Consider the following 12,168-nt stretch of genomic DNA (forward strand, 5'->3'; position numbering starts at 1 on the left):
ATTAATAAAAACTGATAATTTTATGAAACGTGTTCTTAATAAAACCACTATATATTTTTATAAACAATCAAAAATTCAAATAGGCATACACTAGTAATATATATTTTGATATAATACAATTTACTAGCCGCATCCAAACGAATGATGAAGTGAAATTTGCGCGTTTGTTACAAACTTACTTAGGGCCTGTTCCAGCGCCTCCAGAAACCTCCAGAAAGCTCCAGAAAGCTCTAGAATCCTCCAGAGAGCGTTCCAGCGCCTCCAGAAAGCTCCAGAAAGCTCTCGCCAAAGCTCCAGAAACCTCCAGTAGCCTCCAGAGAGTTGAGAGGTCCAAATTTCTCTGGAGGCTCTGGTCTACAATTATGGTGCACATGTGACAATCACGAATGTAAACAAAGGACATTTGACTGATTATTTTACAACTTGAATGTAAAGAAAATTACATTGCTATAATTTTATTTATCTGTTTAACTAAAATTGAAAACAAATTTTGCGTTTCAAGAGAGAACAATCGTCATTCTTTTGGTATATATGACGCTAATCTCCAGAAATCTCCAGATTGCGTTCCAGCGCCTCCAGTAAAACCTCTGGTAGAGCCTCCAGTCAAGAATTTCTTCTGGAGGCGCTGGAACAGGCCCATAGGACTAGCCACTGAACTCTATGACTAGCTCACACTGCCTTCTTCAAAGGCGAAAAGGCTGAAAGATTTGTATTAATTTTATCGTCTACTTCTTGGTGAATGCGGTAAGTCGCTCCTTTTTTGGCAATAGGCTTACATAGGCTTATAATGTAAAAAATGCAAAATTGAATTTTTTTCATCAAGCTGTACTCTAAATGAGGGAAGTGTCTAGATTTGGTTAAGATAGTTAGAATGATGTGAACTGAACTAATGTATTTAGCGAAGATAATTCGGAGAGAAATGGGTGGGTGTGTATTATCGTGGAGAGTAGTGTTGGTGGGTCACGGGTGTGTTTATAGGTTGTTTTGTTGGAAGAAAGATGAATATTGGAATATATTGCTGCCTTTTGCATTCTTGGTAGGAAGTTTAACCCTCGCATGTGTAGGGGGGGTGGGGTCGGATGGACCCCCCCCCATGGTTTTTCGCGAATAACTCGCGTAAAAAGCGGCCGATCGCGACGAAACTTTCAGTACCCTCGCATTGATCAATTTTACACCTACCCTGAAAATTTCATGACCCTGACCCAAATGACCTTTGACCTGTGACCTCTTTTCCGAGACCATGTTTGGCCGGAATCGCGATTTCGCGTATGTCGGCTCGCACTAGCCGCGTGTTTGCAAGCTTTTCGTGGTTTCAAACGTTCAAACATGTGATTTGATGTTACTCCCGTGTGTGTCAAGGTCACCTGAAGGTCAGGTCAGGTCATTGACCTTTGGTGACCTCGGGTGACCTCGGGTCACTTTTTCGAGTTTTACATGTTTCTAGGCTAGTTTTTGGAGCTGAATTCGAATTTAGCAACCATTTGAACATTTACGAAGTAGTTTTGGTGACTTCGTAACATGTTACGAAGCTGTCAGAGGCGGTTGACACGTATTACGAATACCCGTCACGACGCCTACTGGTTGACCTGACCTGACCTGACCCGACCTGGTCTAAATGCTTCAAGACATCATCTGTGATCAAAACTAACACGATATTCGTGATCAGCACCCCGAAAAACCCCTTAGCAGCCACACTTTACGACTTTCTAACAGGTCCCGATTTTACCGACTTTGGGTCATTGACCTGACCTGGAAGGTCAACCAATGACCTAGGACCTTAAAATTGGGTATCATCGGCTTCCTCTCGTCACGGGCAACACGCTCGTTTTTTTCCGCGAAGCTCTAGCTCGATCAGGGGCCAAACGGCAAGGGGGGGTCCAACCGACCCCCCCCCTACACATTAGAAGCTGGCAAACGCCGCACACATGCGAGGGTTAAGGCTCAAAAAGTGTATATTCAAAAAGGGAACCTCCTTTTTTTAACAATGCCTATGCCTGCATTACCATGCAGTGAGTGAGACAGGAGACTGAGACCAGGGATATGCCTGCATCATATATTCTGAATTTTTTTAGCATTTGTTCCCATTTTTTATTTTCATTGTTATTCTTATGTCCGGTGGCTATTATGAATTACCAAAATAGGTGGTGAAGTGGTCCTTTTGCACCCTAGGCTCAACGTTGAATAAAATTGACACCATGCTGTCACAAACCATATATCAACCTGGAAGATTAGATAATAATTGATAGATAATCTTATAAATTATAGATTATCAATAGATGCTGCCACCCATTTGTGAAAAGCTGCTAGACTCCAGTTCTTGAGATATTGACACAAATTCCAGGTTAGTCGTAAGGCAGGCAGCACGCTTGTTTTTTCAACCAAGGAGAGGCGCTACGCCCAGAGATGCTTTCTAATCAAACCAAATTGAACCAAACCTAACCAAAGCTGACCTAACCTTGCCTAGAACCTAGAACCTAAAACCTACCTGCAACCTAAAACATAAAACCTGCCTATGACAATGACCTGAAACCTAAAACCTACAACCTACAACCTACAACCTACAACCTAAAAGCCCATAGCATCTCTCCTTGGTTGCAAAAAAAAAAAAAACAAGTATGCTGCCTGCTTTACTACTACCATTCCAGGTAGGTTGTGGTCACTTGTGACTGTAGGTTTGTAGGTTGTAGGTTATTAGGTAAGGTTAGTTCAGTTTAGATTGTTTTGTTCTGTAACTTTTTTTGAGTAGAGACTTTTATAAGCAAAGTTCATATATTCCTAAACTTAAATGTCATGTGTGGTTGGATGTTACTTGTTAGTCATAAATGTATTGTGTAAAACTATTTGAAGCATCAATGTGTGGTCTCATTTTTCAACCTTAGAAGGATGTGTTCTTTCTTTTTAAGTTTTTGTTTTGTGAATTTCTTCAGTTTTTGAAGGGTACAAAAGGGGGAAATCACCAAATAGTTATTCTTCCTTGTTGATAAGCTTAGATCAATATCAACATCTATATTTTAGTCAGATTTGCTTATGTTATGTGGTAAGTTAATGTCCTTGTTTTTATTTCAGGATAATGTTGATGTTTAGGAGAGTGTAAGTCTCATTTGACTGCCACCATGCTGGAAAGTCTAGCAGCATGGGTGCTCAACAATTACTTGGGCCAGTACCTGGAAAACCTGAACACAGACCAGCTGTCTGTGGGCCTCCTGCAAGGTGAGTCAAAGTAGCATGGCAAAATACATTCTGGAGCAGAACCACACATAGTGTTGCTGCTCCAGAGTTTGTTGATAATTGTGAGTTTTGGCTGATGCAGATCTACTATTTGCTAAATTGTCCAACTTTAATGTTTCAAAGTTAACAAGATCTTAGCTTCTCTCAAAAAGTAAGAATTTCAAGCTAATATTGGGTAAGCTGTGCTTGCTGGCATGAAAATACTTCTCATCAAGTGTTAACTTGATGTATCTTTCCATTGTTCTCTGATCTAGTTATATATATTGCAGACTTATTTATATCTTATGATATCTTTTGTTAGTTAGCCCTATGTATTGGTCATCTGTGTGCTGCTTACTGCTTAGTTAGTGACTTTACAAGGATGACTATCATGAGCTGACATAGTGACTCTCGACGACTACAAGAGTGACTGGCGACGAGTGTCGGGAGTCACGATAAGCTGATATCAATACCACGACGAAAGTCGTGAGCCGCAATTGCAACTCGCGACGACAATTGTGGGATGACAGCATAACTCACGACATCCATCGTGAGCTCACAGCGTGGCTCCGACACTATTGTGAGCCAACAGCAGGACTCACGATTTGTATTGTGAGCCGACAGCATGGCTCCGAGCCTCCGACGACTGCCGTAAGATAACAGTCTGACTTACGACGACTCTCTTGAGTCGACGGTGCGACTCGCGACGACTATCGTAGGCCAACAGCATGACTCACGACATCGATCGTGAGATGGCAGTGCGACTCATGACTTCTATCGTGAGCCCGACCCGACAGCGCGACCGATGACGACTATGTACGGTGGGCTGCCGGCTGGTGCGATGGCTCTGTTGGGAATGAGAATGTTAATAGTGTGTCCCTCGGTACAGCGAAAAGAACACGACACTTTTTGGTGTCATTTGCTGATTTGGGTGGTTGGTTCAAACGTTAAGGTGCGTTCGTGAAATGTAGAAATGCGTGAATAAAAATCCGACGTCAAAAACTGTTTTCGGTCCATCAGTGCAAAGTTTGATCTATCTTGCCTTGCACGACTTTTTATCGAGTATAGCGTCGAGCTTTTCGGGTTTATCCCAGCAATACCTGCAAGCGCATCCCTGCTATCAGTACGTACCATGGTTTGCCTGGATGACCGTTGCGAATTTTTCATGTTACATCTGACATTAAATGAACCTTTGGCCCTCCCCTTTTCTGCTTTCATCCTTTGTTCTGCGGACGAGAAATATTTTATCATATTGATGCAGGCTGCGATCTGCCCCAAAACACGATTTTTTATTAGAAAGACAGGTCATTGGAAGTCATGTGGCTTGTGCCTGTCCATTACTTAGTGGCGGGGCCTGTCATTCCCTGCATCGCTTAGGAATCAACGCCTGTCCTTTCCCGACGTATCTGTACGTGTGTTGAGCGTTCGTGTCGCCACGGATGAATCTGTCGCCGCCCTTTGCTCCGTGCCGTCACACCGCCTGAACGGATGAGGTTGGGTCTGGACGGACGCCAGCACCTTGCCGCGGCGAATGGGTGCGTCCCTGAGCAGACGGCTGGCTGTGACCGGTGGCGGCGTGCCACATGTGAATCTGTCACACATCAAAGTACCGAGCCAGGCCGGACGGATCGCCGCCGATTGTCCGCGTTCAGGGACGAGTAGAGGGGGCAAGGTCGACTGCGATAATGCCGACTGGGTCGTCTGTTTACGTTGGGCCTAGCATTCAGGCAAGGGCTTCTGCAGTGAGGTTCGCTCGGCGCAAAGAAAAAACAGGGCATCCAGGCAATTGGTTCAGATGTGGCACTCTTTGTCGTCGACCTTATGATGAGTGAGCCTCCGCTGGGCAGCAATTTGGCGCGCTGGGACAGAGAATTGAAGCGAATGAGTGTTATAATCAAATGAAACGCGGCTCCAAAAAAGTAACGTCGTGCATTTTGAATGTCTTGATATGCACATTCTATCTTACGTTTTTTTTTTTGTATTTTCCAATAGTTATTTTTAGGATGTTCTATTTATTAAAATACTCGTAAAAAACTATGATTTTTATAGCCTTTTCCTCGGATATCGCACTTTTACCGGTCTCTCCGTTTCTAGCTGCCCAATCTCTCACACTCGTAACCACCCGGTTTTGATTCCAGGTGATTTTAAATGTAGAACGTTACGCTACACCGCTAGCCTATCACACCCTGTCTCTGCCCGTCCGGTGTCGCTAACTCCAACCGCCCGGTCTCGGTTTCAGGTGCTGTGGAAATGGAGAACGTGCCTCTGCGCAAGGACGCCCTCTCCAGCCTGGACCTGCCGGTGCGCGTGACGGCCGGCTTCGTCGGCAAGATCCGTCTCTCGATCCCGGTGCGCCGGCTGAGCAGCGAGCCGTGGTCCATCTCCATCGAGCAGCTGTACGTGGTACTGGGACCCGTCCGGCCCGAGGAGGTGAGATACGCGCGTGACGCCGACAGGGAATCGTGAGAAGAAGGGAACGGTGGATCACCGATTCCAGAACTTTAATGAATGTCGGTGGTGGAACACTTGACACCCGACAGTTGACGCTTGACCGTTAAGACACTAACACAGATATGGGATTTGTTTGCATTATCCGCGAAAAGAATTTAATTGAAATTATCTGGGGCTGAGTTTGTCTTCAAGAAACCCAAGGACCTCTAGTAGATCGTTAACTTTTTATTCCCTTAGGCCTTGAGGCCTTATTAGATGCCTGGTTGTCAATCGTTTTCCTCCTACATGCCTCCCATCCTCACGGTGTCCCCTCTGTCCCGGCCAGATGGACGCGGACGCGGAGGAGGCGGCCGCTCGGCAGCGCCAGCTGTGGCAGCTGGACGCCGTCGAGGCCACCTGGCGCGCCGAACACGAGGCCAAACAGGAGACCTCCTACTACGCGGCCAGCTACAGCTCCTGGGTCAACTACGGCAGCAGCATCGTCGGAAACATCGTCGCCAACCTGCAGGTAACGGACGGCTCCAGGCCTGCAAGGCGCTGGTCCATGTGATATCTGATTCTGCTCTAAGTGGCATCGCTAAAGAATAATGATTAATTCTTCTGCTGGTGACTACTGAGTCTGGTTACTTTGTGGTTGTTCTATTTATGGTATCATCGACATTGTAAATGAATGTCAGTTTAGACTGAAGTGACTGGTGACGCTTCGTTCAATACGTATATCCGGTCACTAATCACTACATGTGTAAAGCTGATCACTATGCCCCCCCCCCCCCACAGCTGAAGATCCGCGACGTTCACGTGCGGTACGAGGAGCCCGGTTTCGCTGTCGGTCTCACAGTCGGCGCGCTGACAGCTCAGAGCTGCGACGAACGATGGGTGCCCGGTTTCGTGGCCGAGTGTCGCGACAACATGCGCTTCAAGCTGCTGGACCTGCAGCAGCTGGACGTCTACTGGGACACGCAGGCGCAGATGTATTCGGATATGACCATCGGACAACTGGCCGTAAGTGGGCGATGTAATTTAGTACAATATTAATAAAATGCCAGCACAATATTAGAACGATGTTAGCACATTTATTTGAGTACGATGTCAGTGTGACTTGCTGTTAGGTCGATTTAATGCGTCGATTTTGAACGCTTGATTTAGTGCGTATCTATATCGAAACGGCGGTTAAGTGGGACTTGACGTTTTCTTTTGTCGATGCTGGTCATCCTGTAGCGAAGGTGCCGTCCTGTCGTATATTTCGGTATATTTCCGTGCAGTTCCCGCACTAATCCCGTCCGTCTGTCCGCGGCAGGAGGTGATGATCGCCGGCGCGCACCACGAGTTCCTGCTCTCCCCGGTGACCGTCCAGGCCCGGCTGAAGCGCGACTGTTCCGAGCGCCCGCTGCGCTCCCGGGCCCGGCCGCGACACGTGCTGGACCTCCAGTGCGAGCGTCTGTCGCTCTCCCTGGCAGACAAGCAGTTCCAGCAGGCGGTCGGCTGGGCGCGCAGTATGGAGGTGCTGGACCGACGGCGCCGCTGTCTGCGCCACCGCGCCGACCGGCCGCCGCGCGAGGCGCCCGCCGCCTGGTGGCGGTTCGCCATCCTGACCCACCTGGATCGGATCGGCCGGCGGCGCCGCCACTGCACCTGGGAGGCGGCCTGCGAGCGCGCCGCGCTCGTCGTCCGGTATGCTGCAGTCTACCGCGAGCACCTCCGCTGTCCGGCCACACTCACCGCCGAGCAGCGCGCGCTCAAACTCCGCTGCGAGTCAGAGTTTGAGTTCGAGGCGCTGGCCGCGCTCCGCGAGTGGTGTATGCTGCAGGAGGAGCGCGAGGCGGCGCTGCGGCGCGAGCAGGGCGCGGCGGCGGCCGGCGCCAGCGGCAGCGGCCGCGGCCTGCTGCAGTCGTGGTTCCCGGCCTGGGGCGGCTGGTACGGAGGCGCCGGTGAGGAGCCGGAGCGGCAGCGCCCGGAGCTCGAGGCGGCGCTCGATCAGATGGCCGACACGCTGGAGAACAGCTCGGCGCTGAAACGGGACGCCGTGTTCGGCCAGCTCAACTTCAGTCTCAAACAAGCCGAGATGAAATTGGTCCGCGCAGAGGCCGGAGGCGAGAGGTAAGCTTCGGACCCGCTTTAATTTATTATGATTCTCAGTGGCAAATGTTGTTTTTGCCTTTAATGAACGCGAATATTTGTTTACTCATTTGCTAGACCTGTTTCCTATTTCAAGTGTCTCCAATCATGGTGATTACTGTGGTTCTGTCCTCATTTTTCGTCAAACGTGACAGTCATAATCATACATCAATCATCGTTTTTCCCGGGCTGACCTCGTCTGTCCTTTCGGCAGGCGGCCCCTGTTCGACCTGGCCTTCGAGAAGGTGGAGGTGGCTGCCGAGTCGCGGCCCCGCAGCGGCTCTCACCTGCTGCAGACCTCTCTGGGTGCCCTGTACCTGCACGACCACGCCACGGCCGGCTCGGCGTTCCCGCGTCTGGTGGCGCCTCAGCCGCGCGCCGCGCCGGCCGCGCCACTGCGCCAGCTCAGCCGCCTGCCGGGGCTGAGCAGTCTACTGGCGCCGGCCGCCGAGCCGCCCCTGTTCGAGCTGCACTACGAGCGCCGGCCGCCCGGCAGTCGCGCCGACTACAAACTGCACGTCACGTCTCGATCGCTGGATGTGGTGTATAACCCCGAGGCACTGCGACTGATGAGACAGTTCTTCACGGCCCGACGCTCGGACGCTGATGCAGAGCGGTTAGCGCGACTGGAGAACGCGGCGCGGGTCAGGTACGAGTCGCTGAAGAGACAGACCAGGGAGGAGCTCATGCAGACCTGGGAGCAGATGGTCGAGGGAGACAACATCGCCAGGAAGACGTGGGACGTCATGTTTAACATCTCGGCGCCGCACATCATCCTGCCGGAAACACTGCAGGATCCGTCTGGCCTCCTGCTCGTGCTCGACTTTGGACACCTGAAGCTGCACAACGACATGTTTTGGGAGGAAGAGGCTCGACGTCAGGCGGCGGCCGCTGCGGCTGGCCTGGACGACGACGACGCTGACGACGAGGATTTCTGCACGCCGTGTTCGACGCCGCAGGAGACAGAGCTGGAGTCGGGTGCGACAGCGGGGTCGGCAGTGCCCGAGTCACCGTCAACTGATACAATCTCGATGGCGACAGCGCCGGAGATGTCACCAGCTCAGGCAGCGCGCTGCGAACTCCAGAAGAAAATGTACGACAAGTTTTCTCTCAACTTCAGCGACTTACAAGTGCTAGTGGGTCGTGTGAGGGACAACTGGCGTCAGGCGTTAGCCAAGGGCAGCAGTCCGATGCATGTGTTGGACCGGTTCACCATCTCCCTACAACTGGAGCGGCGTCGTTTGGCTGCGGCTGATCCCGAGTGGCCGCTGGTACACATCAACGGCAACCTCAGCCACCTGATGGTGCATGTCAGCGAACAGAAGGTGCACGCGCTGCGCACTCTCGCCAGTCGACTCTTGCTAGATGAGGAAGAGCCGGTAGACTCTCCGACGGCCGACGAGGACGATCTCTCTGAGATGAGTGGTGAAGAGGACGGCGCGGGAGGGGATCACTCGCAGCCGGCGGAGGATGAGGACGGCGGCGCCGGGCCGTCGGAACCCGCCTCAGACTCGGCCCGGCTACTGGTGGTACAGTTCGCCACCGGACAGATGTCACTGGCGGTACAGTCGCGCGGCCGCGCCGTGGCTGAACTGCAGGTATGTGGTGCGCGCGGTCAGCTGACGCGTCGCCGCCGCCGACTGCAGTTAGCGCTCTCTGTGCATAGTCTTCTCCTGGTGGATGCGCTACAGACATACGGAGCGGATTTCGAAATCCTGGTGGCCAGCCACCGCGGTGTGGGTGTGGATAGTGTGAGTGGCTCTCTGCTCGACTCCGAACCGTGCAGTCCGTGCAGTCCCGCCTCGCCGACGGGTGTGGACCGCTCGACCTCGCCCGTCTCTCTCACGCAGGCGGTCAATCAGAAACTACAGTCGACTAGTCTGCGGGTGGTGTCGCCCGACCCGGGAGGGGGAGGTGCTGACCCGCCGCAGCCGACCGCCGCTGCTGCCCCCGCCGCCGGCGCCGCGCCCGAGCCGGGTCTGAGCCACACACACGACGCGCTTATTACGCTGGATGTGACTATCGTACTACCCACACCCGGGCAAACACCGAGTCAGACCCTCCGTACCGTCTCCATGAGATTCAACACGCTGGACGTCATAGCCAACCAGGAGACCATTGTCGAGCTGGCAGGGTTTCTGAACCGAATCAGCACTCCGCCGGACCCTGTCAGCGCAGGGAAGCCGCTCTTACGGCCCGCGGAGTCGGACGGTCGCGCCGCTAGTCCCCTGGGCGACTGGCTGTCCGGCGGTGCCTCCTCCCCGCCGCCGCCAGCCGAGCCAGAGACAGAAAACTCCTCCAGCAGTCGTACCGAGCTCACCTTCGACTTTCACAAACTAAACGTACTACTACTGCGCTCCGTCAGCGACCGGTTCGGACTGACGGGCCGTAAGGTGGCCACGGCGACGGTGAGCGGCGCGCGGATCCAGGCCACCCTGTCCGACCAGCTGGCGGTGAGCGGAGCTCTGGGAGGTCTCCAGGTCCGGGAACTCAGCCCGGCCGCACACCGACATCCCTGTGTGCTGTCGGTCGGCTTCGACCCCGTCGTGGAGCAGTCGCAGGTTAGATCGAATGGCGGGTCGTGTTCGTATTATTGAACTCTCGTTCTTTTGTGTAATTTGTAATGGCGAGTCTCTGCATGTGCTAATTGCTTAATTTTGGTGGAAAGATGCGAAGAGAATATTTCAACTTCTGTATTTCATACAAAGGTTGGATTAACTGTTGTGCGATGTTGTATTAAATATTTCACATGTACTGATATTCTCGGCGCTAATTATCCCCGTGTGTCTCGTCAGGACCTGCTGCGCCGTCTGAACGCCGATCTGTACCGGGACAGCGAGCAGTGTCCGCGCGCGCTGCAGTTCACGGCCCGCCGGCCGGCCGGCGCCGAGGGCGCGGCCCAGCTCGAGGTGCGTCTCGCCTCCGTCTGCTACACCCACAGCGCGCCGTTCCTGGTCGAGCTGGGCGGCTGTGTGGACGAGTTCAAACAGTACGTGACGGAGCTGGCGCGCTCGGTGGGTGCCGCCGCGGCGGAAATGGCCAGGGAGATGGTGCACATCAGGTCGGACTCGGTCAGTGACGCCGGCTCGCTGGTGACGGGCTCGGACGCGGCGCGGAGTACCCTGAGCCCTCCTCCGGCGGCCGGGCGCGGCGAGCCGTCCCCTCAGCCGGCAGCCGGGCAGTCGCTGGCAGGGATCGAACTCAGTGTGGTGCTGGAGACGCCTATTGTGGTTGTACCGGAGAGTGCCGGGAGTTCGCGTGTGCTGGTGGCTCACCTGGGCAGGATCGCGCTCAACTGCCGGCCGGAGGACAAACATCGGCTTCACGTGACCGATATGAACCTCTACTCGCTGGATCTGGACAAAGTGATGCTCACCAAGAGTCTCAGGTATGTAATGGGGCACGGCTAATGAGCGGACTTCTTAAACGGATATAACTGAAAAAGCGCGTCAAACTGTAACAGCTTTCTCTAATTTATGGAGTCACTAAGAATTTTTTATGAGACTGCAGCTTTCTAACGAGTTTATTTTCCTCCGAAGTAGATTAATTACAACCTACATAGGAAATATTAGTGAATGGTAGATTGTTACAATAAACCGTATTAAAAAAAAAACATGCAATGTCTTCTAACGCTCCCTCCGTACTTCTCCAGTCCTGGCCGTGCGTTCAGCACGTTGCGCGCCGACCAGCTGTACGACGCCCGTCTGTGTGGAGACCCGATCCTCTACGACACCGCTCTGGAGGTCACCCTGCAGTCGGTGGAGGTGCCGCCGCCGGGGCAGACGGGCACCGCTGCCGGGCGCGCTCAGCAGACACTTCAGGTGGGTGACCCGGCTTCGACCTGGTCCGGCTAGATCTAGCCGGACAAGGCTGCCCTTGTCATTATCTATAATGACAAGGGCAGCCTAATTGTGCCCAGAATAACACCGTGTGTTTTGCACTTTTCATTCATATCAGCGTGCTGAGGTCGTGTAATGCCTGCGTGTCGTGCTACGGCTAGGTAGAAGGAAAATTGGCCAGAATCGAAGTGTAACGAACATCAACGTGGCGGGATTATGCGATCGTGGTGCGTCGCGCATTTCGCTCCTAACTAGGGGGCCGATTATGGGGCCGACGACCTCCGATTAAGTCTGAGTGCCTAAAACCCCAGTCCATGGTCACCAACGCTGACGATATAATCATGTGTTCTGCCAGGTGGACGGTCAGTTTGTCACGCCGGTCCGTCTCTCGGTGCTCAAGTCTCAGTATGAGCAGATCATGCGCACCATGAACAACCTGACGGTGCCGAGCGCCGCCGGGGCAGGGGACGTGGAGACGGAGACGACGCAGGAAGGTATGTGTGTGGGAAACTAATTGTGATGGGGATTTTGGTCAAAAGTCAAGTGCTGGGAAGAC

At 52.7% G+C, this 12,168-nt stretch overlaps 1 protein-coding gene across 1 annotated transcript in view; it reads left to right on the plus strand.

Annotated features, from left to right (window-relative positions):
* The first annotated feature begins 664 nt into the window (after positions 1–664).
* LOC122378560 (vacuolar protein sorting-associated protein 13D-like) overlaps positions 665–12,168 on the plus strand; it is a 56,454-nt gene continuing 44,950 nt past the window's right edge. Inside the window, exons 1-10 of the mRNA XM_043359766.1 lie at positions 665–744; positions 3,067–3,210; positions 5,447–5,637; positions 5,984–6,166; positions 6,436–6,660; positions 6,956–7,755; positions 7,988–10,334; positions 10,569–11,161; positions 11,426–11,594; positions 11,968–12,106. Of these exons, the coding sequence (XP_043215701.1) occupies positions 3,114–3,210; positions 5,447–5,637; positions 5,984–6,166; positions 6,436–6,660; positions 6,956–7,755; positions 7,988–10,334; positions 10,569–11,161; positions 11,426–11,594; positions 11,968–12,106 (4,744 nt within the window). The 5' untranslated portion in view covers positions 665–744; positions 3,067–3,113. The remainder of the gene's footprint in view (positions 745–3,066; positions 3,211–5,446; positions 5,638–5,983; positions 6,167–6,435; positions 6,661–6,955; positions 7,756–7,987; positions 10,335–10,568; positions 11,162–11,425; positions 11,595–11,967; positions 12,107–12,168) is intronic.

The sequence above is a fragment of the Amphibalanus amphitrite genome, unplaced genomic scaffold (assembly GCF_019059575.1).
Source record: "Amphibalanus amphitrite isolate SeventyFive unplaced genomic scaffold, NRLGWU_Aamphi_draft 000061F_arrow, whole genome shotgun sequence".
Lineage (NCBI taxonomy): Eukaryota > Metazoa > Arthropoda > Thecostraca > Balanomorpha > Balanidae > Amphibalanus > Amphibalanus amphitrite.